This window comes from Colias eurytheme, chromosome 17 (assembly GCF_061535395.1).
Source record: "Colias eurytheme isolate Ceu_HAF_F1 chromosome 17, ilColEury1 Martin Lab GWU primary, whole genome shotgun sequence".
Classification (NCBI taxonomy): domain Eukaryota; kingdom Metazoa; phylum Arthropoda; class Insecta; order Lepidoptera; family Pieridae; genus Colias; species Colias eurytheme.
This window is the reverse complement of record NC_142996.1, coordinates 9087660-9108648: the sequence shown is the minus strand read 5'-3', so window position 1 is coordinate 9108648 and position 20989 is coordinate 9087660. Positions and strand designations below refer to the sequence as shown.

At 35.5% G+C, this 20989-nt stretch overlaps 1 protein-coding gene across 2 annotated transcripts in view; it reads left to right on the top strand.

Annotated features, from left to right (window-relative positions):
* Window positions 1-20989, top strand: part of LOC149901399 (sialin) — a 67962-nt gene that overhangs the window by 17858 nt on the left and 29115 nt on the right. Inside the window, exons 3-4 of one of the 2 annotated variants that reach the window (XM_090111704.1) lie at window positions 7551-7711; window positions 18034-18176. In XM_090111704.1, the coding sequence (XP_089967830.1) occupies window positions 7551-7711; window positions 18034-18176 (304 nt within the window). The remainder of the gene's footprint in view (window positions 1-7550; window positions 7712-18033; window positions 18177-20989) is intronic. The other variant, XM_090111705.1, reaches the window with a different exon arrangement.

The window sequence follows — 20989 nt, the reverse complement described above, 5'->3', positions numbered from 1 at the left end:
GTCGTGTATTCTGAAAGCTCACTAATTGAATAGTTCCTCTACATGTAAGGATAATTACCTCGAGGTTGATCCGATAAGGCCACTGGATATGATCATATTTTCTCAGAACCAAAGGATTTGCTTCCGCCAGTAATTGTGAGATAATGCTCTTATGGTTATTATGTACTCTATTGTATGTAGTAATTATTCTTATTCTATGAAATATGTGGAATATTTTGTATCGGTAAGAACTATAGAATATTAAATGAGGTGGCATTTTCTTTTAACTTGCTTGTAAGAAAATTTCCATAATACTCGGGTATCATCAGAAGGAAGATACCCGGCCCTTTGGAAGGCTTACGTGGGGACACAGGTCCAACACGCAAAGGCCCCTTCGAAAACTTGTGTTGTGGGACGTAAATCATTATCATTGAAGTAAAACGGACTGCAAATAATCCCTACTAATATTATAAATGCGAAAGTAACTCTGTCTGTCTGTCTGTTTCTGTTACTCAATCACGCCCTACTAAACCAATTTTCATGAAATTTGGTATGGAGATATTTTGATACCCGAGAAAGGACATAGGCTATTTTTTATCCCGGAAAAAAAAACGCAATCCCGGAAATCCCACGGGAACGGGAACTATGCGAGTTTTTCTTTGACTGCGCGGGCGAAGCCGCGGGCGGAAACCTAGTCCATACTATCACTACATAGTATAAAACAAAGTCGCTTTCCCTGTCCCTATTTCCCTATGTCCCTATGTCCCTTTGTACGCTTAAATCTTTGAAACTACGCAACGGATTTTGATGCGGTTTTTTTAATAGATAGAGTGATTCAAAAGGAAGGTTTATATGTATAATAACATCCATTAAATAGTGGAAAAGTAGTTTTATTTTTGAGGTTTCTAATGTGATGTCGTAAAAAATTACATTTTTTCCGCTTACATTGCAAACGCAGGCTGAACCCTACGAGTTTTATCAAAATAATTTACTAAGTATTATACACATTGAAAAGGTCTACATAAAAGTCCGCGATGGTATATCTATCTCTTATGGATAACCCGCAATAACTTTTTTTTGTCATTTACTTTTTACGACAAATAATGGCTAATTTTCGATGCGATTTTAACCAATACAACATTAATCCTTAACCAATTAAATACCTTGAATACATTGTTCATTTAATATAGATGTATATGGCCCTTTACACCATATGATTTAAGGGAATATTTTCGGAGATATTACAGATTTAAAAATTGCGGGACGTAGCGTTTGCGGCGGTACCGGCCGGCCGCCCGGCTATCTATTTTATACCCGTGCGAAGCCGGAGCGGGCCGCTATGTTTTTATATACAACGTTCACAGTAGGGTTGTTGAGGATTCCTCGTCCGCTTCCTCATAATGCGGAAGTTCCGCAATATTTTGGGTTCCTCTACCGTTACCGCATCCTCAAAAATGAAAATAAAAAAATCCTCTTCCGCTATCGCTTCCTCAAAATTTAGAGGAAATTTATGAGGATGCTGATCCGATCGGGCGGCGAATTTACAAAGCCTGTTTAAACTATGTATTTGAGTTACGAGTCGGACTCTACTAACGAACAAGAGTAGAGTCTTACCGCCATATTTATATCTGCGCCTAACACTTATCTCTAAACATAATAATAATATAACATTTTCTCTCATACTCAGAAGAAACATATTTTACCAAATAATGTTTGTCAAAAGTCATTTTTAAAAACAAACAAGTGGTTTAAGCTTACATAATAATATCTAGTTACCAGTTAGTTTTTTTTTGTGGAAATCGCCTAATGTCGCTTCTGGCACTGATATAGATTAGGTTTTTTCTGTGGGTTTTTTCGAGTAATATGCATAAACAAAAGCTCATCTGAGTCCGGCTCGTGACTCAAATTATAGTATAGTACTTACAGGCTTTGTAAATTCGCGATCGGACGAGCTAAACTCCCCTAACCTTAAACATCAATATGTAGAGACAGGAGAATGGCTATTGTTTTAATTTTTAATTTTTAAAGTTTTTGTTTTTTAATTTTGATTATTCCTCTTCCGCTTCCTCATCCGCATCCTCTTCCTCAAAAAATATCCTCTTCCTCATCCGCATCCTCTAAATTTGTGTGTGAAAATTCCTCTTCCTCCTCCTCTTCCTCATAATCACTTCCTCAACAACCCAAGTTCACAGTTTTTCTGTAGTGTATTTAGTATCAGCATTGCACCCGTGCGAAGCCGGGGCGGGTCGCTACTCGCTAGTTAATATTATACTTAAATGCGAAAGTAACTCTGTCTGTCTGTCTGTTACTCAATCACGCCTAAACTACTGAACCAATTTTCATGAAATTTGGTACGGAGATATTGTTATACCCGAGAAAGGACATAGGCTACTTTTTATCCCGGAAAAATGACGCAATCCCGGAAATCCCACGGGAACGGGAACTTTGCGGGTTTTTCTTTGATTGCGCGGGCGAAGCCGCGGGCGGAAACCTAGTTATTTATAAATTTAATTGCGTTTACTTGTGGTAAACATTGTTTTAAATTGTATCAAAATGTATTCAGAATACAAGAAGATATTTGAGAATAAATTGTAACAATTGCCTACTTGTGCAAGTTGTAAGGTTGCCAAGAACTGCGTCCCCGAGAAAGTATATTTATTTCTACAACGTGATTCTATTAATTATTTGAACACATACATTGGATTACGGAACGCTATTTACTTATATATTTATTGTTTATTTATATTTCATTAGTTTCTATGGTTTATATGCGAGATATTGATAATTGATATCTGCGGTTGAGAAACAGAATATTTAATAGTATGTATTTAAGTCGAGTGGCATTTTATGTAAAATTGAAACGTAAACTTTAGCAAATATCTATGAAGTCATTTCTTTCCAGACAATTACTGTTTTGCAACTTTGCTCTGACCGAGAAAAATCGGCAACCTTATTTTTTTAGCCACTTTGTGCAGTACAATTTTTACTTTAAATTGATTAGCTCCATAGTTATTCCACTATGGAAAACGGATTCTTTCCACTCATATCAAACACTAATTACGTCTTGTTTGTCCGTACTGACGTCACTGATCGTCGTCTGATGCCAGATGACGTGTCATTGATAAGACGCTGTTATAACGTTATAATGATAAATTATTGTTTGTCACTAGTTCCGTTGCAAGTGTGGTTTACTGCGCAAATATGTTCGTGCAATATTATGGGTGTATGTCATGAGCCTTATAAAAGTTAGGACTGTTTTGATAGATTATTTTTTCTTTAATTTCTTTGTTATAAAATTAGACTTGATTCGACCATAGATAGCTAATAGCTAAAATAAATATAGATAAATAGAAATAAATATAGATAATAGATAAATATAGAAATAACAATAACCTAATGGTTATTGTTATTTTATAAACAAGCAATGTTATGTCTCTGGAATCTCTGGTGTCCGAAAAAAAGGATTATCATAAAATTAGAAAAAAAATGACTAGTAAATAATTAATAGCCTCATAAATTCATAATTTGGTAACCAAAAGAAGAATTCCTGTAGGCTCTTAACGAGACATTGGACAATGCTAAAATATCGGTTTCGCAAATCAGTTTCTCAGAACCTAAACGAACTGTTTCTTAGAATCGTTAATGCGTGAAGCGATTCATTCAGGTCTATCGCTTGGGGAAAAAACACTGTTACCTGGGGCTGTGGTTCAATGTTTTTGGTCTAAACGAGTATTTCACAATGAATGGACTAAGTTCTCTTGTCACAGTCTATTCTAATGTTCTAACGGAATTGGCCAATTTTATATCTTATATATAAAATTCTCGTGTCACAATGTTAGTCTGCATACTCCTCCGGAACGGGTGGACCGATTCTCATTAAATTTTCTGTGCATATCGGGTAAGTCTGAGAATCGGCCAACATCTATTTTTCATATGTACCACGGGCGAAGCCGGGGCGGACCGCTAGTCTTATATATAAAATTCTCGTGTCACAATGTTAGTCTGCATACTCCTCGGAAACGGGTGGACCGATTCTCATGAAATTTTCTGTGCATATCGGGTCAGTCTGAGAATCGGCCAACATCTATTGCGGACCGCTAGTATCCTTTAAAATAAGTGTTAAATAGTTATGACTGAAAAGGCATTGAGAAAGGAGGCGACTGTGTTTATTAAACTTTTGATTTGGTGTGTCTTTTAAGCGGATTAACTACTACTTTTATGTTGTGAGCAACGAGCTTTTGCTTGGATATATATTATATATAATACTAGTTTTCCGCCCGCGGCTTCGCCCGCGTTTTCAAAGAAAATCCCGTTCCCGTAGGATTTCCGGGATAAAACCTATCCTATGTCCTTTCTCGGGTATCAAAATATCTCCATACCAAATTTCATGCAAATTGGTTCAGTAGTTTAGGCGTGATTGAGTAACAGACAGACAGACAGAGTTACTTTCGGATAATAGTATACATAGTCTTGTATATACCGCATAAATAGCTTTTAGTTTGACTCAATAGTTTAAAAGATATGAGGGAAAATGTAAACCCCTGATTTTGTGAAAAATTATTTGCCATCCCGCACTGCGTTGATACGGCATGTTTACAGTAATAGCGATGGGAAACACTGTAAAATAAAACATCGATATCGATATAAATCAATTTTGTATATTTCAGTCTGTTTGTTAACAGATAACGAGATCGTCGATACAAAAAAAAAACACATATAAAACAAGGTACTTGATAGAGTACTGTCAGGAAATTGTTCAGTAACTTTTGTTTTAATTTGTTCAGTAACTTTTGTTTTAATGTTTTATATTATTTTCACAACTGTCATGTCACATTTTTGCATTTATGCTACGAAATAAAAGAAAGTAAAAAAAACTAAATCCTCTAAGGTATCATTGTCATTTAAAAATTTGATAACGACGCGTGCGGTCCTGGTACATCACTATGCGAGATTGACACGCGGCGCGCTCGCAGTACAGTGCGGCATGAGGTGCTTGTCCATGGCAAAATATTTGACATGCCGCACACAAAAGAAACGGTTTCTTTTCTATGCGTGTGTCCAATATTTTGCCATACGATTTTTAAACGAAATTGAATCCTACTTCAAACTGTGATCACAAAAATATATTTGTCTCTTTTCTAGTCATTGATTAACATATAAAAAACCTCGCCGCACCACGGTGAAAACTGCGATTTTGGGCGCCGCACTGTGGTGTAGTCGCTGATGGCCCGATACTGGACATGCCGCAGTGAACGTGTTAATAGTTGGTTAGTATTTAAGAATTGTAGGTGGTAGTAAAAATGGTAGGTAGTTACCCATTATACAACGACTGATAAAATAAATAACTACAGTGTTAATTAAGGATAGAACGCGAAAAAAAAAACCTACAAAAATACATTTATTTTTGTACGAAACGTTTAAAAATTTCTAAAGGTATATTATAGAGGTAAAATGTAAACCATTATGTGTGGGTCAGTACCTAACAATTTGATTCGCCGATCGTGGCTATCGTGTTTCCTTTTGATAAGCGGCTGATAAGCTTCAAGCGTGGCTTCTGGTTTCTGTAAATTTTAAATTGGTGACAGTATTGAGAATATGGGAGAGTATATTATGTTGAAAATAATGTTGTACTGAAATTATACAGTTGTTATGGAGTTATAATTTATAGTTTATAAGTACATTAATTTGGGATAAAATAAAATAAAACTTTATATTAAAGTGTGGTTTTATTAATATACCGTTTATAAAATAAATAAATTGATTATAAATTATAATAATGGTGAGCGTGACCTACTAACCAAACAACAAGAATAAAATCTTTTGAATTTGTTGAATCTGTTATGTATTTGTTTCTAAAAATGTTAGATTAAAATTTTAAAAGATGGCAATGAATATTACAATAACTTGTTCTTTCTTTGCAAATGCAAAAAACATTGCAATATTATATACGCTACGCTACGCCAAAAATGAAAAAATAATAAACATCTGCTGTAAATCAAAGTTATTTTCAGCTTCTATAAACGAGACTTGCCAAAATTTTTTGTGAATCTCAAGCGTCATACATGTTATTTGACCTTGGTATGTTTCGTACGATAAATATTTTTCAGTCTAGACCGTAAAATGGTAATTGATAGTTTTGGAACTTTATAGTTCAGTTTTATTTGTTGGCGGACTGTACAGTATTGTAGAAGATTTTAAACGCGATTTATTCATTATATCTTTAATTTCTTAATGTATTATACCTACTCACGTAAAATCAAACACAAGAAAATTCTATGTACTTACTAGAAAATATGGAAGAATCACGAAAAGGAAATAATTGCATTAAAAACCGCCAAATAAGTCTAGTGTAGCTTAGAAAATGGTTTTGGAAAGTTTTATTAAAGTACAGTACCTAAATAAAAACTATTTTACCGTGTGAATTTATGAATTACAATACGCTAGTGAATCATAAAGTTATTCACATCTAAATTTATTCGTAAAACATTTATCTTATATCCGTCGGAAAGAATTAGGAAAGTGAAATTCGATCACAATAATCTGGATTTAACCAGATTTATCCGACTTTTATGGAGATTTTATTGTAAACATATGTAAATGTAGCACATTTGAATTGATGAATAAAATAATAAAACCGGCTTGATATTTTAAATTAAATCAAATCATAAAATACGGTAAAATTTGCGTCAGTTTATCAACAATTTCGTCCTTGTGTCGATTTGGTGCAGATGTTGTAAGACAATTGTATATGCATGACTTAATTATAAAAATATCCATAAATAAATATAAAATATTTATAGCTTGGTTTTAAGTGGGTCACCACAACCTCGTATTATAATAAAATATTAGAATATTATTATGAAGGAATAAAACTTTTATTACCTACTAACGTATTAAATTAAGTGAATGATCTAAAAATATAGTCGAGGACAAGCCATACAATTATTACAAATCGGAATCTAATTAAAAATCAAATTATTCTTATTAAATACAAAGAAACAATGTACTATTAAGCTAAAAAAAGCAATATAATAAACACATGGTAACAGATTAAAAAAATATCTCAATTACCACACCTTCGTGTAGTTTGCGTTACATAAGTACCCTCAACAGATTAAACCTTTGTAAAGCGTTGCGACCCTTATTTATGCAAATTATAATGGATCTTGTGTCAAGGAATTTACATAGATAAAATCTCACGAATTAAGATTATATAGGGGATGATTCTGTAAACTTCTTTCAGGACTATTCCACTTATATAAATTTGAATTTTTTTGAAAAATATCACATTTATTCCACTTATTCTTGGACCGGCGCGGTCGCGGTGGTCAAAATTTGATCTTTGTATTCGACGAAACAAAATTCTACAAGTCTGTAATTATACGAAAGCAATGATGTACGTCTTATAATCTTGTAGTAAAAGTTACCTTGTGCTCAATGTGATGTGATCATATCATGTTACAGCATAGGAACAATTTTTTGAGTTCAGACTATCCTAAGAATTACGGAGATTCTCTTATTCATTGATGAGAAGACTATTCATTTTAATTTAATATAAATCTTTGTTCCAGGTTGCCTAACATGCGTGCAAGTACTAAACCTAATGGTGCTCCTCGGGTTCATGCTGAACTACGCACTCCGCGTCAACCTGACCATTGCGATCGTTGAGATGATCTTCGACGATAAAGATGTCCAAGTTGCGAACCTTACAGACTCTTTGAATGTTACTGAGGTTGGTTTTAATATTTATTAGCTTCACTTGTATGTATGTAAATAATGTAAGCATAAGCATTTAAACTCTATTTTGACTCACTTTTTAACGATTTTGACCGACTTAACGGTTGTAGATATACTTCTTAAGGATGAAGGATCAAGGAACGGTAACATTACATTAATTTCATGAGTTTTATTTATTAAAGCGTGTTTTTAGTTTCTTTTTAACTAAGGGCCGATTTTTCAATGCTTGGATAAAACTTATTCGTCCAATAAAGTATTACACGCTATGATTACACGATAATAATATTAAAATGTCACGTAAACTGTCAAATACGGGTAATTAGAATACGTTTTTAAAATGGTAGTTTTATACATTATTCGACGAATAAGTTTTATCCAAGCATTGAAAAATCGGCCCTAAAAGTTTTGTATAGATGATGTTGTATCGTGGTATATGTCTTGGTTACTCATATCCTGTTAATTGTAATATGTTAATTGTACCTACTATGTTGATTACTTTCTTATATTAAAATTAAAAATAAATTAATCCTTTTTACTTACAAAAAATGCTCCTTCCTCTTTAGTTATTATGATAAGATGTTTTTTTCCACATCAATTCCATAAAAAAATACTTCATTTACATTCCCTACAAAATAATTTATTTATCCATTAATTCAGTTTGTTTCGCTTTGTTAATTAGAACACGTTTATTTAATACAAATACTTTTAAAAAAGCATATCAAAGCAAAAGCTTATAAAGTTCTTTATAAGTCGATGTAAAATACCTAAATATGTCCATTATAGCCACAAACGATTAAATAACGAATCAATTATCCTTTACTTAGCTCTTATACATTAGGAGATAATTATTGCTCTTTTAAACTATATACATATAATAGTTTTATTTCAAACAAAAGAGGTTCCGAGAAGCGTTCTGTATTCCGCTGAGTCACTCAATTATTTGCAGTTCATTTACCCGGACACCTTTCGTGTTGTTAGCCATGACTTATTTAAGGGTGGTAATACCCGTCCGATTAGGGCCCTTCTGGCCTCCTCCACTCAAGCGACAGCTCAAGCCGAGGTTCGTGGTCCCCGTCAAGGGGGGACGCCCTTGTGCATGTCGCTACCAGGGTGAACCTTCAGTTCACCCCCGCGTCCGCGTTAAAATGTAGAAGCCCTTCTGGCTAACATTGAGAGACACCACACAAAAAAAATGGTATTTTGGGTATGATTAGTAGTTAGACTGTTTAATATATTGCATACAGAGACGGGAGAGGGTGTTAAAATGCACTCGATTTCAAATGTAATTGCTTTTTATTCTTTAAAACAAGTTTAAAACAATTTGCGCTATTTATATTATTTTAATGAAATCAAATATTAGTTCAAAATTATATTTAATGCGATTTCCTAACATTCACTTATAATATGACTAAAACGATTACACCGATTTTCAGTACCTATATTATTCACGGAATGACAAACAGAAGTGATAACGAATATCTAGGACACTTGGCTAATGCTGAATCATTGAACTTGTTACATACAATTCAATATTTATGTAATATAATAAAATCTGAAACATTAAGAGTTGTTCAACTTAACACCCAAGATACTTTCTTCCACGCTTGACTGATGTTTCGAATCACTTCCTCGACCAATCTCCAAAGAAGTACAGACTTGAAAACAGCATTTATATTTGCGTAGGCTAGTTTTACACCTACAGACATGTCTGGTTTCAAGCCATAGTAAAAATGGCAACGTGGGATAAGTATAATTCATAGAATAAACCTACAGTGTCCAGTAGTGATACAATTTCATGTGGGTGTTGTATCCAGACATGAAGATAAACTGTATCGCTATATGCTGCTATATAATATCAATCTCAATTTTATGTGGGAAAATTCCCACAATTTTATGTGGGAATTTTGTGTGGGTGTGTAGTTATTCCAGTAATATAATCCATTTCTATTGGAACAGGCAATCTACACTATTATTATACTTTAAGAGGAAGGATTTATGTTTTTGTATGTAAAGAATAAACTCAAAAACTGCTCCATCATTGCCTTTTAATGGTAGAAGCATTGGCTATTTTTTTTCATCTCGGGTAAGTATGTAGAGGTAAAGAAATAATAATAATAATAATAAGGGCGTAGGGATGTGACGACCCCATCGCCCACGGTTGGAATATCTATGGGCGTAGGGATGTGACGACCCCATCGCCCACGGTTGGAATATCTATTGTCTACGTGACAATAGATATTCCACCCGTGCAATCAGTCAACCCGCAGGACACCTTGTGGCGGGGTGTCGGGGAGTAGCGACCCCGCGGGAACCGAGTGCTCCCGGGGGAGGCCCCTGTCTTCATCTCCGGCTCGCCTTCACCGGCCGGTCGGAGTGAAGCCTGACGAGGACAGGACCCCCACCTCTGGCTTGCCTTAACCGGCCGGCCAGAGTGGAGTCGCGAGAGCTTTTAGCTCGAAGGGTGGATGCGAAGCGTAAGTGGCGAGTGGGCACGTGATGCTGGACCCTCAGGGAGCGCGTGATCGTAGTTAAAAGTCCAGGGACGCCTCTCCACCCTTAGCTGCTCGCAATATGTTGCCCCCTTGTCGCACTTTTGCAGCGACTTATTTCGGGGGCCCATACAGTGAGAGGGCGAGTCACCACCTGCCAACATATTTTTACTTTCTTTTAGTAGAAAGGCAGGTGCCATAGTTTCCCATAGTCCCCAATACCAGTCCATTTAGCATCCCAATCCATAGCCCAATTATTAAATTTCCATACCCTGCAATAGTCGTACATCGGCCGCGGACTGCCCAGGGCTGTATCTCTATAGTGCAGTCATGGGCAGGCTGCGGCTGGTGTCCCACAACACATTAAAAGTCTCGAAAGGGCCTCTGCGTGTTGGATCCGTGTCCCCACGTAAGCCTTCCAAAGATCCGGGTACCCTCCTTCTGGTGGTACCCGAGTATTATGGAGAAGAGAAACATAATAATAATAATAATATATTTTTATTTCCAGATATTTATCCATATTTGTGTTAGTATACATTAATCTTACAAACTATGTTAGTAATACATAAAATTATAAAATTAAAATTCCATACAAATTAAAATCATACAATTTAAAATACAAGATTAAAACCATTAAAAATTATCCAAATTATCCATTATCATAATTATATTGCATAAGATGTAAATTTGCCCACCGCTTAAGGAATGGACCGTCTACTTTCTCAATTAATGTCTTCAGAATACCATTGGAACTCTCACGCATTCTCCTCATCATAGATGCTGCTCTTTTCCTCATTATCGCGTAAAAATCGTCGGTCTGGCAATTTGCAAACATCTGAGACGCGCTACAGAAGCGCGGAAGCCCCAACAGTACTCTGAAGCCATTATTATATTGTACACGTAGGACATTGTAAGCCCGCCGCGTAAAAGATAGCCATAGACTGCAAGTATAAAATGTTTGACAGTACGCCTTAAATAAAGTAATTTTAACCTGCGGAGAACAACGAGCAAATTTCCGTGCTAGCATATTGCAGCGGACTGCCAATGCCCTACGCTCCCTCTCAATATCTTGTATATCATTCATATCTTCTGTCACAATATGCCCTAGATATTTAAACTCTCCTACTTGTTTAAGAGGACTGCCATTAATATACACAGGTGGTATGTCATGTACAGGGACTCCCTTACTTTTAAACACAAGAAGTTCGCATTTTTTTACATTATATACTAGACCATGAGAAGCTGCATATGACTCACAAATTTTAATGAGCTGCCTGAGAGCACCAATTGATGGACTCAGCAAGACCATATCATCCGCGTAACTAAGATTATTTATAGTTAGTCCATCGATAGAACACCCGATACCAGTCTTGCTGAGTTCATCAATCAGCTGGTTCACATATATGTTAAAAAGTGTCGTAGACGTCAGGCCGCCTTGTCTAAGGCCGCACTCTAACACATATCTATCAGAATACTCCCCCGCCCATCTGACTGAGTTAAACTGGTTGTTATACCAATATTGCAACACTCTAATAATCTCAAAAGGAACTTCAAGATAACTTAGTTTTTCCCATAGCTTTTCGTAAGAAACACGATCGTAAGCCTTAGACAGATCAAGAAAAGCTGCGTAAACAGGTGTCTTCCTGTCTGTGTAATATTTTACAGTCTGTTTTAATGTTAATATAGCATGCTCTGTGGAGAGGCCGTGCCTAAACCCAAACTGCGCATCGTTAAAGTTTACATATTTTTGGAGGCGTCGATCGAGCAAGCAGTCAAAAACTTTGCCAAGAATCGCGGCTAGTGAGATTGGTCGGTAATTACCTTTATCTCCGATATCACCCGATTTGTTTTTAACTACTGGAACGACGACGCTCTCCATCATGTCTGCAGGCAGATAGGAATGACGAATACAAAAAGTATACAACATTGCTAGGACTCTGTAAATATGTTGTCCCGCGTTTAAAAGATGTTCTACGCCTAAACCATCGTGCCCTGCTGCTTTACCTTTCGCTAGATTTTTTACAGCGAACTTAACATCACTGGCATTAAAAGATAATGCACTTTCTTTTATAGGTAAGCTAGCATTAGACATCCGCTGGGACGACGGTGTATTTGGATGTACATGAAAATAATCTTTAAATATATTTGCTATACCTTTTGGATCCGTCTCCCCATCGACACTCATAGGGAGGCCAGCCCTACAATTCAATTTGTTAGTGGCTTTCCAAAACTTCTTAAAATTTTTATTTTTATGCAAATCTGCTATAATATCCATTTTAACCTGATCGCTATTATTCTGATAGTATTTTAACTTATTTTTAAACTTACTTCGGCTCTTTCTCATATCTTTATAAATATTTCCACAGAAAGGCATGCCACACGCTTTCCAAATCAAAAATTTACTGCGGGCCTCCCTATGAGCGTCCTTTACATATCTATTCCATCCTACAATATGTCTACGCTTACGATACAATCTAGTTTGTTTACTCAATATTGCAGCATCTTGTAAAATATATATTATTTTATAATACAACTCGTCAATAAAAAATCTATGCTCCTTATCATAACACATATTATCACAACAAATTCTCAATTGGCAAGGAAGATCAATATTTTTAAGGGCTGAGTTACATATTTCAGAATACTCGTCTACATTTATATCCTCATTCCAATGTACTGTATTGCATTTTTGTGAAGCTACATCGTGACTATTTATTTTTATTCTTAAACCATATATATTGCAATTAATGACTAATGGAAAATGATCAGACCAATAAACGTCACTACGCACCTCCACATTTGAAATAGATAGCCAAGCTGACTCAGATGTTAAACAATGGTCGAGCCAGCGACAACAACCATGCGCATCGCTTATAAAAGTAAAAGTATTGCTATCTAAACCAAGCTTAATTACATCTGCACATTTCCATTGTTGATCTGAACAAAAATTAAATAGTTCCTTACCAAAGAGTTCACCTGGGTGGGCATTAAAGTCTCCCAAAATATAAACCGATTCAATGTCACACATTTCCACCATGGCAACAATTTCACTCAAGCACTCGTTAAATTCCACTATATTGTCTAAGGAGCATGTAGGCATATAAACACTGAATATTAGCATTTCACGATTCGACACTATGCCTTTTATTGCCACTATGCGATCACTAGAGCATGATACAACCGACACAGAACTGAAGAAGTTTTTACGCCACAGAAGCGCAACGCCACCATAAGGCCTGCCTCTTAATAGACCGTCTCCGAGATTCACACTTGATTTCCCAGTATATGAAAAATTATTATGTATATCTCCAAGTGTAGGTATATCACTTGGCAAGAGCCATGTTTCCTGAAGGGCAATAATATCCGCTGAGTCACACAGCGCCTTAATACATCCACTAGACCTCTTGGATCCTTTACAATTAAAACTTATTATACTCATATTGGCATTATTATCCATTATTTGAAAATTTATTTTCCTCCATATTACTTCGAAGAGCCGGGTCTTTAGATTTAAAATAGACATAGCGCCGAAACGCTACACCCATTGGCCAAATATTTTCGTCCATGAATAGAGATAATTTACTTCTAGGTATATCAAATTTGAAAGCTTGGTATTGTTTATTATTTTTCATTGAAATTTTAGAAAGCTCAACTCGTACCATAGTTTTGTCAAAAATATATTTTTCTATATCATCTACTTCAGCGGCCTTATCTACGTTATGGTACGGGAGCTATTAACGTTGAAAAAGAAGTCATTTTAGTATAGCTGGTTTTTTGATATATTGTTCCTCTAGCTATTTCGGTTAGAGTCCGCGCAGTCTGGCTGGCCGGAGTGGTTGCGTTCAGTAGTGCGCATCTTATCTGCACAGGAAATTATCCTTAATTTAAAGTCATTTTTTAACGCGTAATTTTTAAACTTTTGCCTTTAGATAGATCCATCAATCATAATTTTTTTATTGCAAGACGTTTTTTTCGTTGTTAAATAGGTGCCAGACGCAATTTTTAATTTCGTTTTTATAAAAAATTCAAATTATTTTAGAATGTCTGTAAATTTCATATTATGTTCTTCAAACATAATATAATCTAAAATTAATTAGCCAGACGCTAATTCGATTGTTAAGTATTAAATATGTACAAATAAAAACGTAGTGAAAGTAGGTAAGTATAACAATTTGATGATTGTGTATATGGAGAGATAGTTTAAAGTGCAAGAGAGATAGAAAGGGTCGGCCGCGAAAATTAAATAACAATAAAAAATAACTTCGTTTTTTCGAAAATATACCTAAGATGCATAGAAATTGAATTGTTCCTACTCTAGGATTCCCTGTGTTGTGGGAACAAGTACCTTCCATTGGTACATTTTATTCCTTAGGCTAAAAAATAAACTATTAGGGTACATCAACAATCTTCTATACAAAACAATTTTTTTATTACTTATCTATTAAGTTATGGGTTTAAATGAAAACAGCGATTACATAAACTTATGTATATTGTTTCCAATAGCACATTGCCTAATACCACACATTACACACCGCGTACAAGAAGAAAAAGAACCACAAACAAAATAGGTACAGTGTTGCCAATACAAGTTAAATTTTCTAATATATATCTAATATTAACTAGCGACCCGCCCGGCCCTGGCTTCGCACGGGTGCAATAATCGCTAAATACACTACAGAAAAACTGTGAACGTTGAATATAAAAACATAGCGGCCCGCTCCGGCTTCGCACGGGTATAAAATACTAGCTTTCCGCCTGCGGCTTCGCCCGCGTTTTCAAAGAAAAACCCGCATAGTTCCCGTTCCCGTGGGATTTCCGGGATAAAACCTAGCCTATGTTACTCGTGGATAATGTAGCTTTCGAATGGTGAAAGAATTTATAAAATCGGTCCAGTAGTTTATGAGCCTATTCATTACAATCAAACAAACAAACAAACAAAGCTTTCCTCTTTATAATATTAGTGTAGATATAGCCGGGCGGCCGGCTGGTACCGCCGCAAACGCTACGTCCCGCAATTTTTAAATCTGTTATATCTTCGAAAATATTCACTTAAATCCATGTGTAAAAGGCCATATGGATCTATATTAAATGAACAATGTATTCAAGGTCTTTAATTGGTTAAGGATTAATGCTGTATTGGTTAAAATCGCTTCGAAAATTAGCCATTATTTGTCGTAAAAAGTAAATGATAAAAAAAGTTATTGTGGGTTATCCATAAGAGATAGACATATACCATCACGGACTTTTCTGTAGACCTTTTCAATGTAGTTAGTACATTATTTTGATAAAACTCGTAGGGTGCCTCCGTTTGCACTGTAAGTGGAAAAATTGTAATTATTTACGTAATCACATTAGAAACCTCAAAAATAACAGTAGGTACTTCTCCACTATTTAATGGATGTTATTCTACATATAAACCTCCCAATTGAATCACTCTATCTATTTAAAAAAACCACATCAAAATCCGTTGCGTAATTTCAAAGATTTAAAGAGACATAGGGACAGAGAAAGCGACTTTTTTTATACTATGTAGTGATGATGATAACAATATTAATTCATTAATCTTAATTCTTAATAGGTATATATACATAAATCTCGTGTCATAATGTTTGTCCTCAATGGACTCCTAAACCACTTAACCGATTATAATAAAATTCGCACACCATGTGCAGTTCGATTCAACTTGAGAGATAGGATAGTTTATACATGTAAGTACCACGGGCGAAGCCGGGGCGGATCGCTAGTATACCTCCCTTTATAAATTCATGCTAACTACTTTAGTTAAATTCAATACAAACTTAAACATGCGTGTGTGTGTGTTCACGTGTGTGTGTCGTGTGTGGTGTGGTGTGTGTGTGTTGTGTGTGTGTACGTGTGTACATCAATATTGAAACAAACTTTCTAGTTGTTTACAGATGATGGAATATTGGAAAACAATAACAATTCCTTAGACGATAACATAAATAATTCTGACAGTGTGAGGAAAGATGATGATGATGATGATTATGAAGATGGCTTTTTAAATTTAACAATGTAATTGTTTAACCTTCATTGATATAGTTTTTATTCCATTCTTTTCAATGTATGGTAACTTTAATTTATTTTTCACTTTTATGTTTTTTTTTTCATTTTAGCTTTTATTTATAAGAACAATTGTAAATAATATTGTATTCTTGCAATTATTTCCTGTCGCATAGTTAAAATACACTAGCTGATGAGCTGCATGCTTCATTACTTTTTTTTATTTATACACATTATTTAATACTTAACAATCGAATTAGCGTCTGGCTAATTAATTTTAGATTATATTATGTTTGAAGAACATAATATGAAATTTACAGACATTCTAAAATAATTTGAATTTTTTATAAAAACGAAATTAAAAATTGCGTCTGGCACCTATTTAACAACGAAAAAAACGTCTTGCAATAAAAAAATTATGATTGATGGATCTATCTAAAGGCAAAAGTTTAAAAATTACGCGTTAAAAAATGACTTTAAATTAAGGATAATTTCCTGTGCAGATAAGATGCGCACTACTGAACGCAACCACTCCGGCCAGCCAGACTGCGCGGACTCTAACCGAAATAGCTAGAGGAACAATATATCAAAAAACCAGCTATACTAAAATGCTCACTTGTCAACGTTGGTAGCTCCTATACGATTATATATATAGAATGGTATCTTAATGTCCGCAGCCTTAAAACTGCCACCGATATTGGAGTCGCCTTTACCCTTACTAGCAAAAAACCTATTTTTCGTTTTATTTTTGTATGACACCTTAGTCCACTCGCCTTCTCTTTGTTTCGTGTAATCATTGGAAATCATAACGTCTGCAAACGTTTTTTGTTTTGGTTTGTTCATTCGCGGAGATAAGCCCAACCGCTTTGTACTTATATCCATAAATTTAGCTGTATTATTAGGAGACACAGTAGCATGATGCGGCTGACGATCGCTAATACAATTCTGCGCGTGCAAGAGTGAGATATCTTGATTCGCCTGCGATGTTATACATGTCTCACTATCTGCGGAAACCGGTTCGTTACAAACCACAGCGCGCCTCACAGCGCACGACCCGTCCGGCTGATAGCAACAAGCGCTCTTTGCAGGAGTGAGAGAAACAGGTATATCCGTGTGACCTTGAGCGGACAGTGGCCCTGCCGGTTGGATGTTATTATAGCAACTTAGATCCGTTATTTTATTTAAATTGCCGATGTTTTTTTGCAACTTCTCCACGCTTTCTTTCATTGCGAAATTACTTTTTATGTATTCAATATCTTGTTTTAATATTAAAATGTCTTTTAGAAGCCTTGTCGCGTCTATATGATCAAATGTAATAGGCGGGAGTTTCCGTAACTCCCGGGCTACAAAAATTGGCACTATATCAGGATCCACAGATTTTAGAAGATTAATAATGTCTTCCACATCACGGGCCGTTTTACCCTTATTCTTACGTTGTGTCATCCGTTTTGAATTGGGTAAGGCTTGTTGTAAAAGCGATTTTGCACAAGTTATTTCTTCGTCACTAAAGCTTCCAACACATAATTGCACCAAACTTATATTATCCATAACGTCTATTTTGTTTTGAATAAAACAAAGCACTTCGCTAATCACAATATTACAGGTATTGCATTTCACTAAATTCGACGACATTGCGTACGCGCAGCAGAGGTTAATAACCTCCCGACCGGGTCAATGACACATCCGATCGCCACGACGTCTCGGCGCGAACTAAAAAAAAAAATAATAAAACCTGTCAATTTCTTCACTTCTATACTATCTTCATAAAGTCCTAAACTAGTAATATAAAAAGATGCTTATTTCAAAGAACTTTCAGCACCCGGAGCACATCCAACAGACCCGCTACCACTGGGACACGAAACAGAAGAATCACCTGCTGGGTTCGTTCTTCTGGGGTTATGTGCTGACGGAGGTGCCGGGTGGGCGACTGGCGGAGGTGATAGGTGCAAGGTGAATATGGACCTTATTTTAATCATGTAGGGGTGTGTATAGCTTGGCTACGTGGTATATATTTGTTAAGGAACGTTGAATGTGTATATTGTGGACTTGCTAGCGACATGTTGCTGGTAATACTGTACCAGAACTTTTATATATCAACATACGTTCAACAACAAAAGTTCTCGCTCAAGAATTGACCTGTGACAATATTTAAATGAAAATTTGCAGCCACATTCTCACTCGCTATAGACATGTTGATCAACTGTTGCTCAACAAATGTTTACCATGTATACGAGGCTTTATTGTAATACAAGCAATTTGTTTTTTTTTACTATCTTTATGCCATATTATGTCATATCTTATTCAGAAGAACAATTTGGGCTTATTAAAGACGGTTTAATTGAGATGCCTAACGAACCATGACATGAGTTCATAATATTAAAATGCTTGTTTTTTAGTTCAATGGTTCATTTAAGGAATTTCGCAACTGGAACCATTAATGATTTATTCGTTCTTTATTTATAAATTTACCAAACCCCTAAAGTACTGCTACGCAAGTAGACAATGCATTTTGAGGATCCGGACAAAAGAAAGTCAATAATAAATAACGGGTTCGCTCCCAACTTCCCAAGGCAGCCAGGTGAAGAATGACAGCTGATTGCATGCCACAGATATAAAATATCGTTTTGAGTACGACGACCGCAAATTAATTAAAATTTATGCACAGCACCAGGCAAATCCGGTCTTTATATTTTTTGAATTAACATATGTATTGTATTTTGTGTAGACGGTGTTTTATAATTTGTGTAGTAAATATTTATTGATAGTTGTCGATACTGCAGTATTTCCAAGTAAACAGTTTTTAACAACCGTTTACATTTCTAAAGACTAGCTTTCCTACCGCAGCTTCGTTCTCTAAAACACATTAAAATCTGTTTTAAAGATCGAAATTCTAAACATACATAGAGAAGGGAGGCGCGGGTAGCGACTGTTTCGTAGGGACACTGTGGTAGGGATACAGAAAATAATAAAAATAAGAAAATGGAAATGCGAATTTTTGTTTCTAGTTCGCAATCTTTATGATTAATCGTAGTCTAACACGACCTTGAGTTTAATATAACTATCTGACGTAAGACTGTATAGTGGATGGAAGATAAATTAGAAGATTGCGTCATAGTTTATTTGCATAGGCACTCATTAGGATAATACAATTGGTGAAATTAAAAATTGTTTATCTCCTAAGATAAAACAAACGCAATTTTATGGGGTATGTTCGTACCGTGCGCATCCATTTCAGATACAGATATCTAAGTTATACATAAAGTTGAACAATGCTAGAATATATGAAAAAACTAGCTGTGCCCGTTTTACCCGCATTGCTCCGCTCTTGTTGGTCTTAGCGTGATGATATATAGCCTAACGCTTTCCTCGATAAATGGGCTATCTAACAGCGAAAGATTTTTTCAAAACAGAGCAGTAATTCCTGAGATTAGCGCGTTCAATGAAACAAACAAAACCTTCAGCTTTATAATATTAAGTATAAATCTTGGCACTTGAAACATTTTTTCAGTCCCACTCAATGTAACATAAAGGACCATAGCAAAGACCAGTTGGTGGACAAACTACGCCGAACTTTCTTGAACAATTAATAGAAGGGTCGCAAGTCAACGAGCCATAATGTATAGTTTTGGTCCTTGTCATCGATTTAAATTGCGCTAATTTATTACTGCCAATTAAGGAGTCTATTAATGGCAAATGATGGAATCCAATCAGTAGCATTAGTTTATGTTAAATTGTTATTTCGATTAATTGCTGCCTTAAAAATGCTGCGTGCTTCGTTCCTTTTTCATTATTTTTTATTAAAACAATACGTTTACAAATGACTTGACATGTGATTACAATACAAAACCTGTAATTCCCAAGGCAACTTATCAGGCATGCATTTATATATTCAGTGCGCAGGCGGCAGTCGTGTCAATGGGTATGATAGTGACTCCGGTTTATGACTAATCGGCTGAGTAATCTGGGGCGCCATCAAGTTCAGACTTCGCAAGTTTAAACTGCGTTTACAACTGAATTTTAAACTTGTTTAATGGCAAGATCGGATACCTTTAAATACTATAAATAGCATAAACGATCTCGCATTTTATTATTCGCTGTTGCATAAATGTGGAACTATTTTAAGGTATTTCGCCATCCATATCTACTATAGTAGTTCCTCTAGTTATGGAACATATTGTTTAAGTATTCTCATTAGTATTCTATTAATTCTAAATGTAAAGATAAATAGTCCAATTGATAAATTAAAATCGGTTCCGCAAATTCATTTTATCAAACTGCTGCGGTTCAAAATGATGCCTCGATACAATCATAAGGTCGTCATCGCTCGTCATTGTTTCGTCTCCAGTAACAATTCTTAATTGCTCTGAATATAGCAGGTGCAGCTAAATTGGCACGCACGTCATTTATTTTGTTTGAAGACAAAAATACTAATACTAATATAGTAACCTAGAAATGACTCATAATTCATAAACTCTTTATCACTTTGCAAATTGCATAATCGATTATTCTAATGCAGTTTCAAAAAGATTGATATGCAAAAATGGATGCTCAGCGTAAGTGGCATAGCGAAAAATGATTCATGGAACGTTCTCGAAGGCGATGCGGGCAACGCTTGGCGCTATCGTTATAGTGTGCGTCCATGGATGAAATATGCGTGTTTGTTTTTGCACACAATGTGGGTGGTGCTCATGATATCGTTTAACTATAGCGTGAATGTGAACTGCTTTCTTTGATACGATTTTAGATTTTCTCATGCTTCTCTG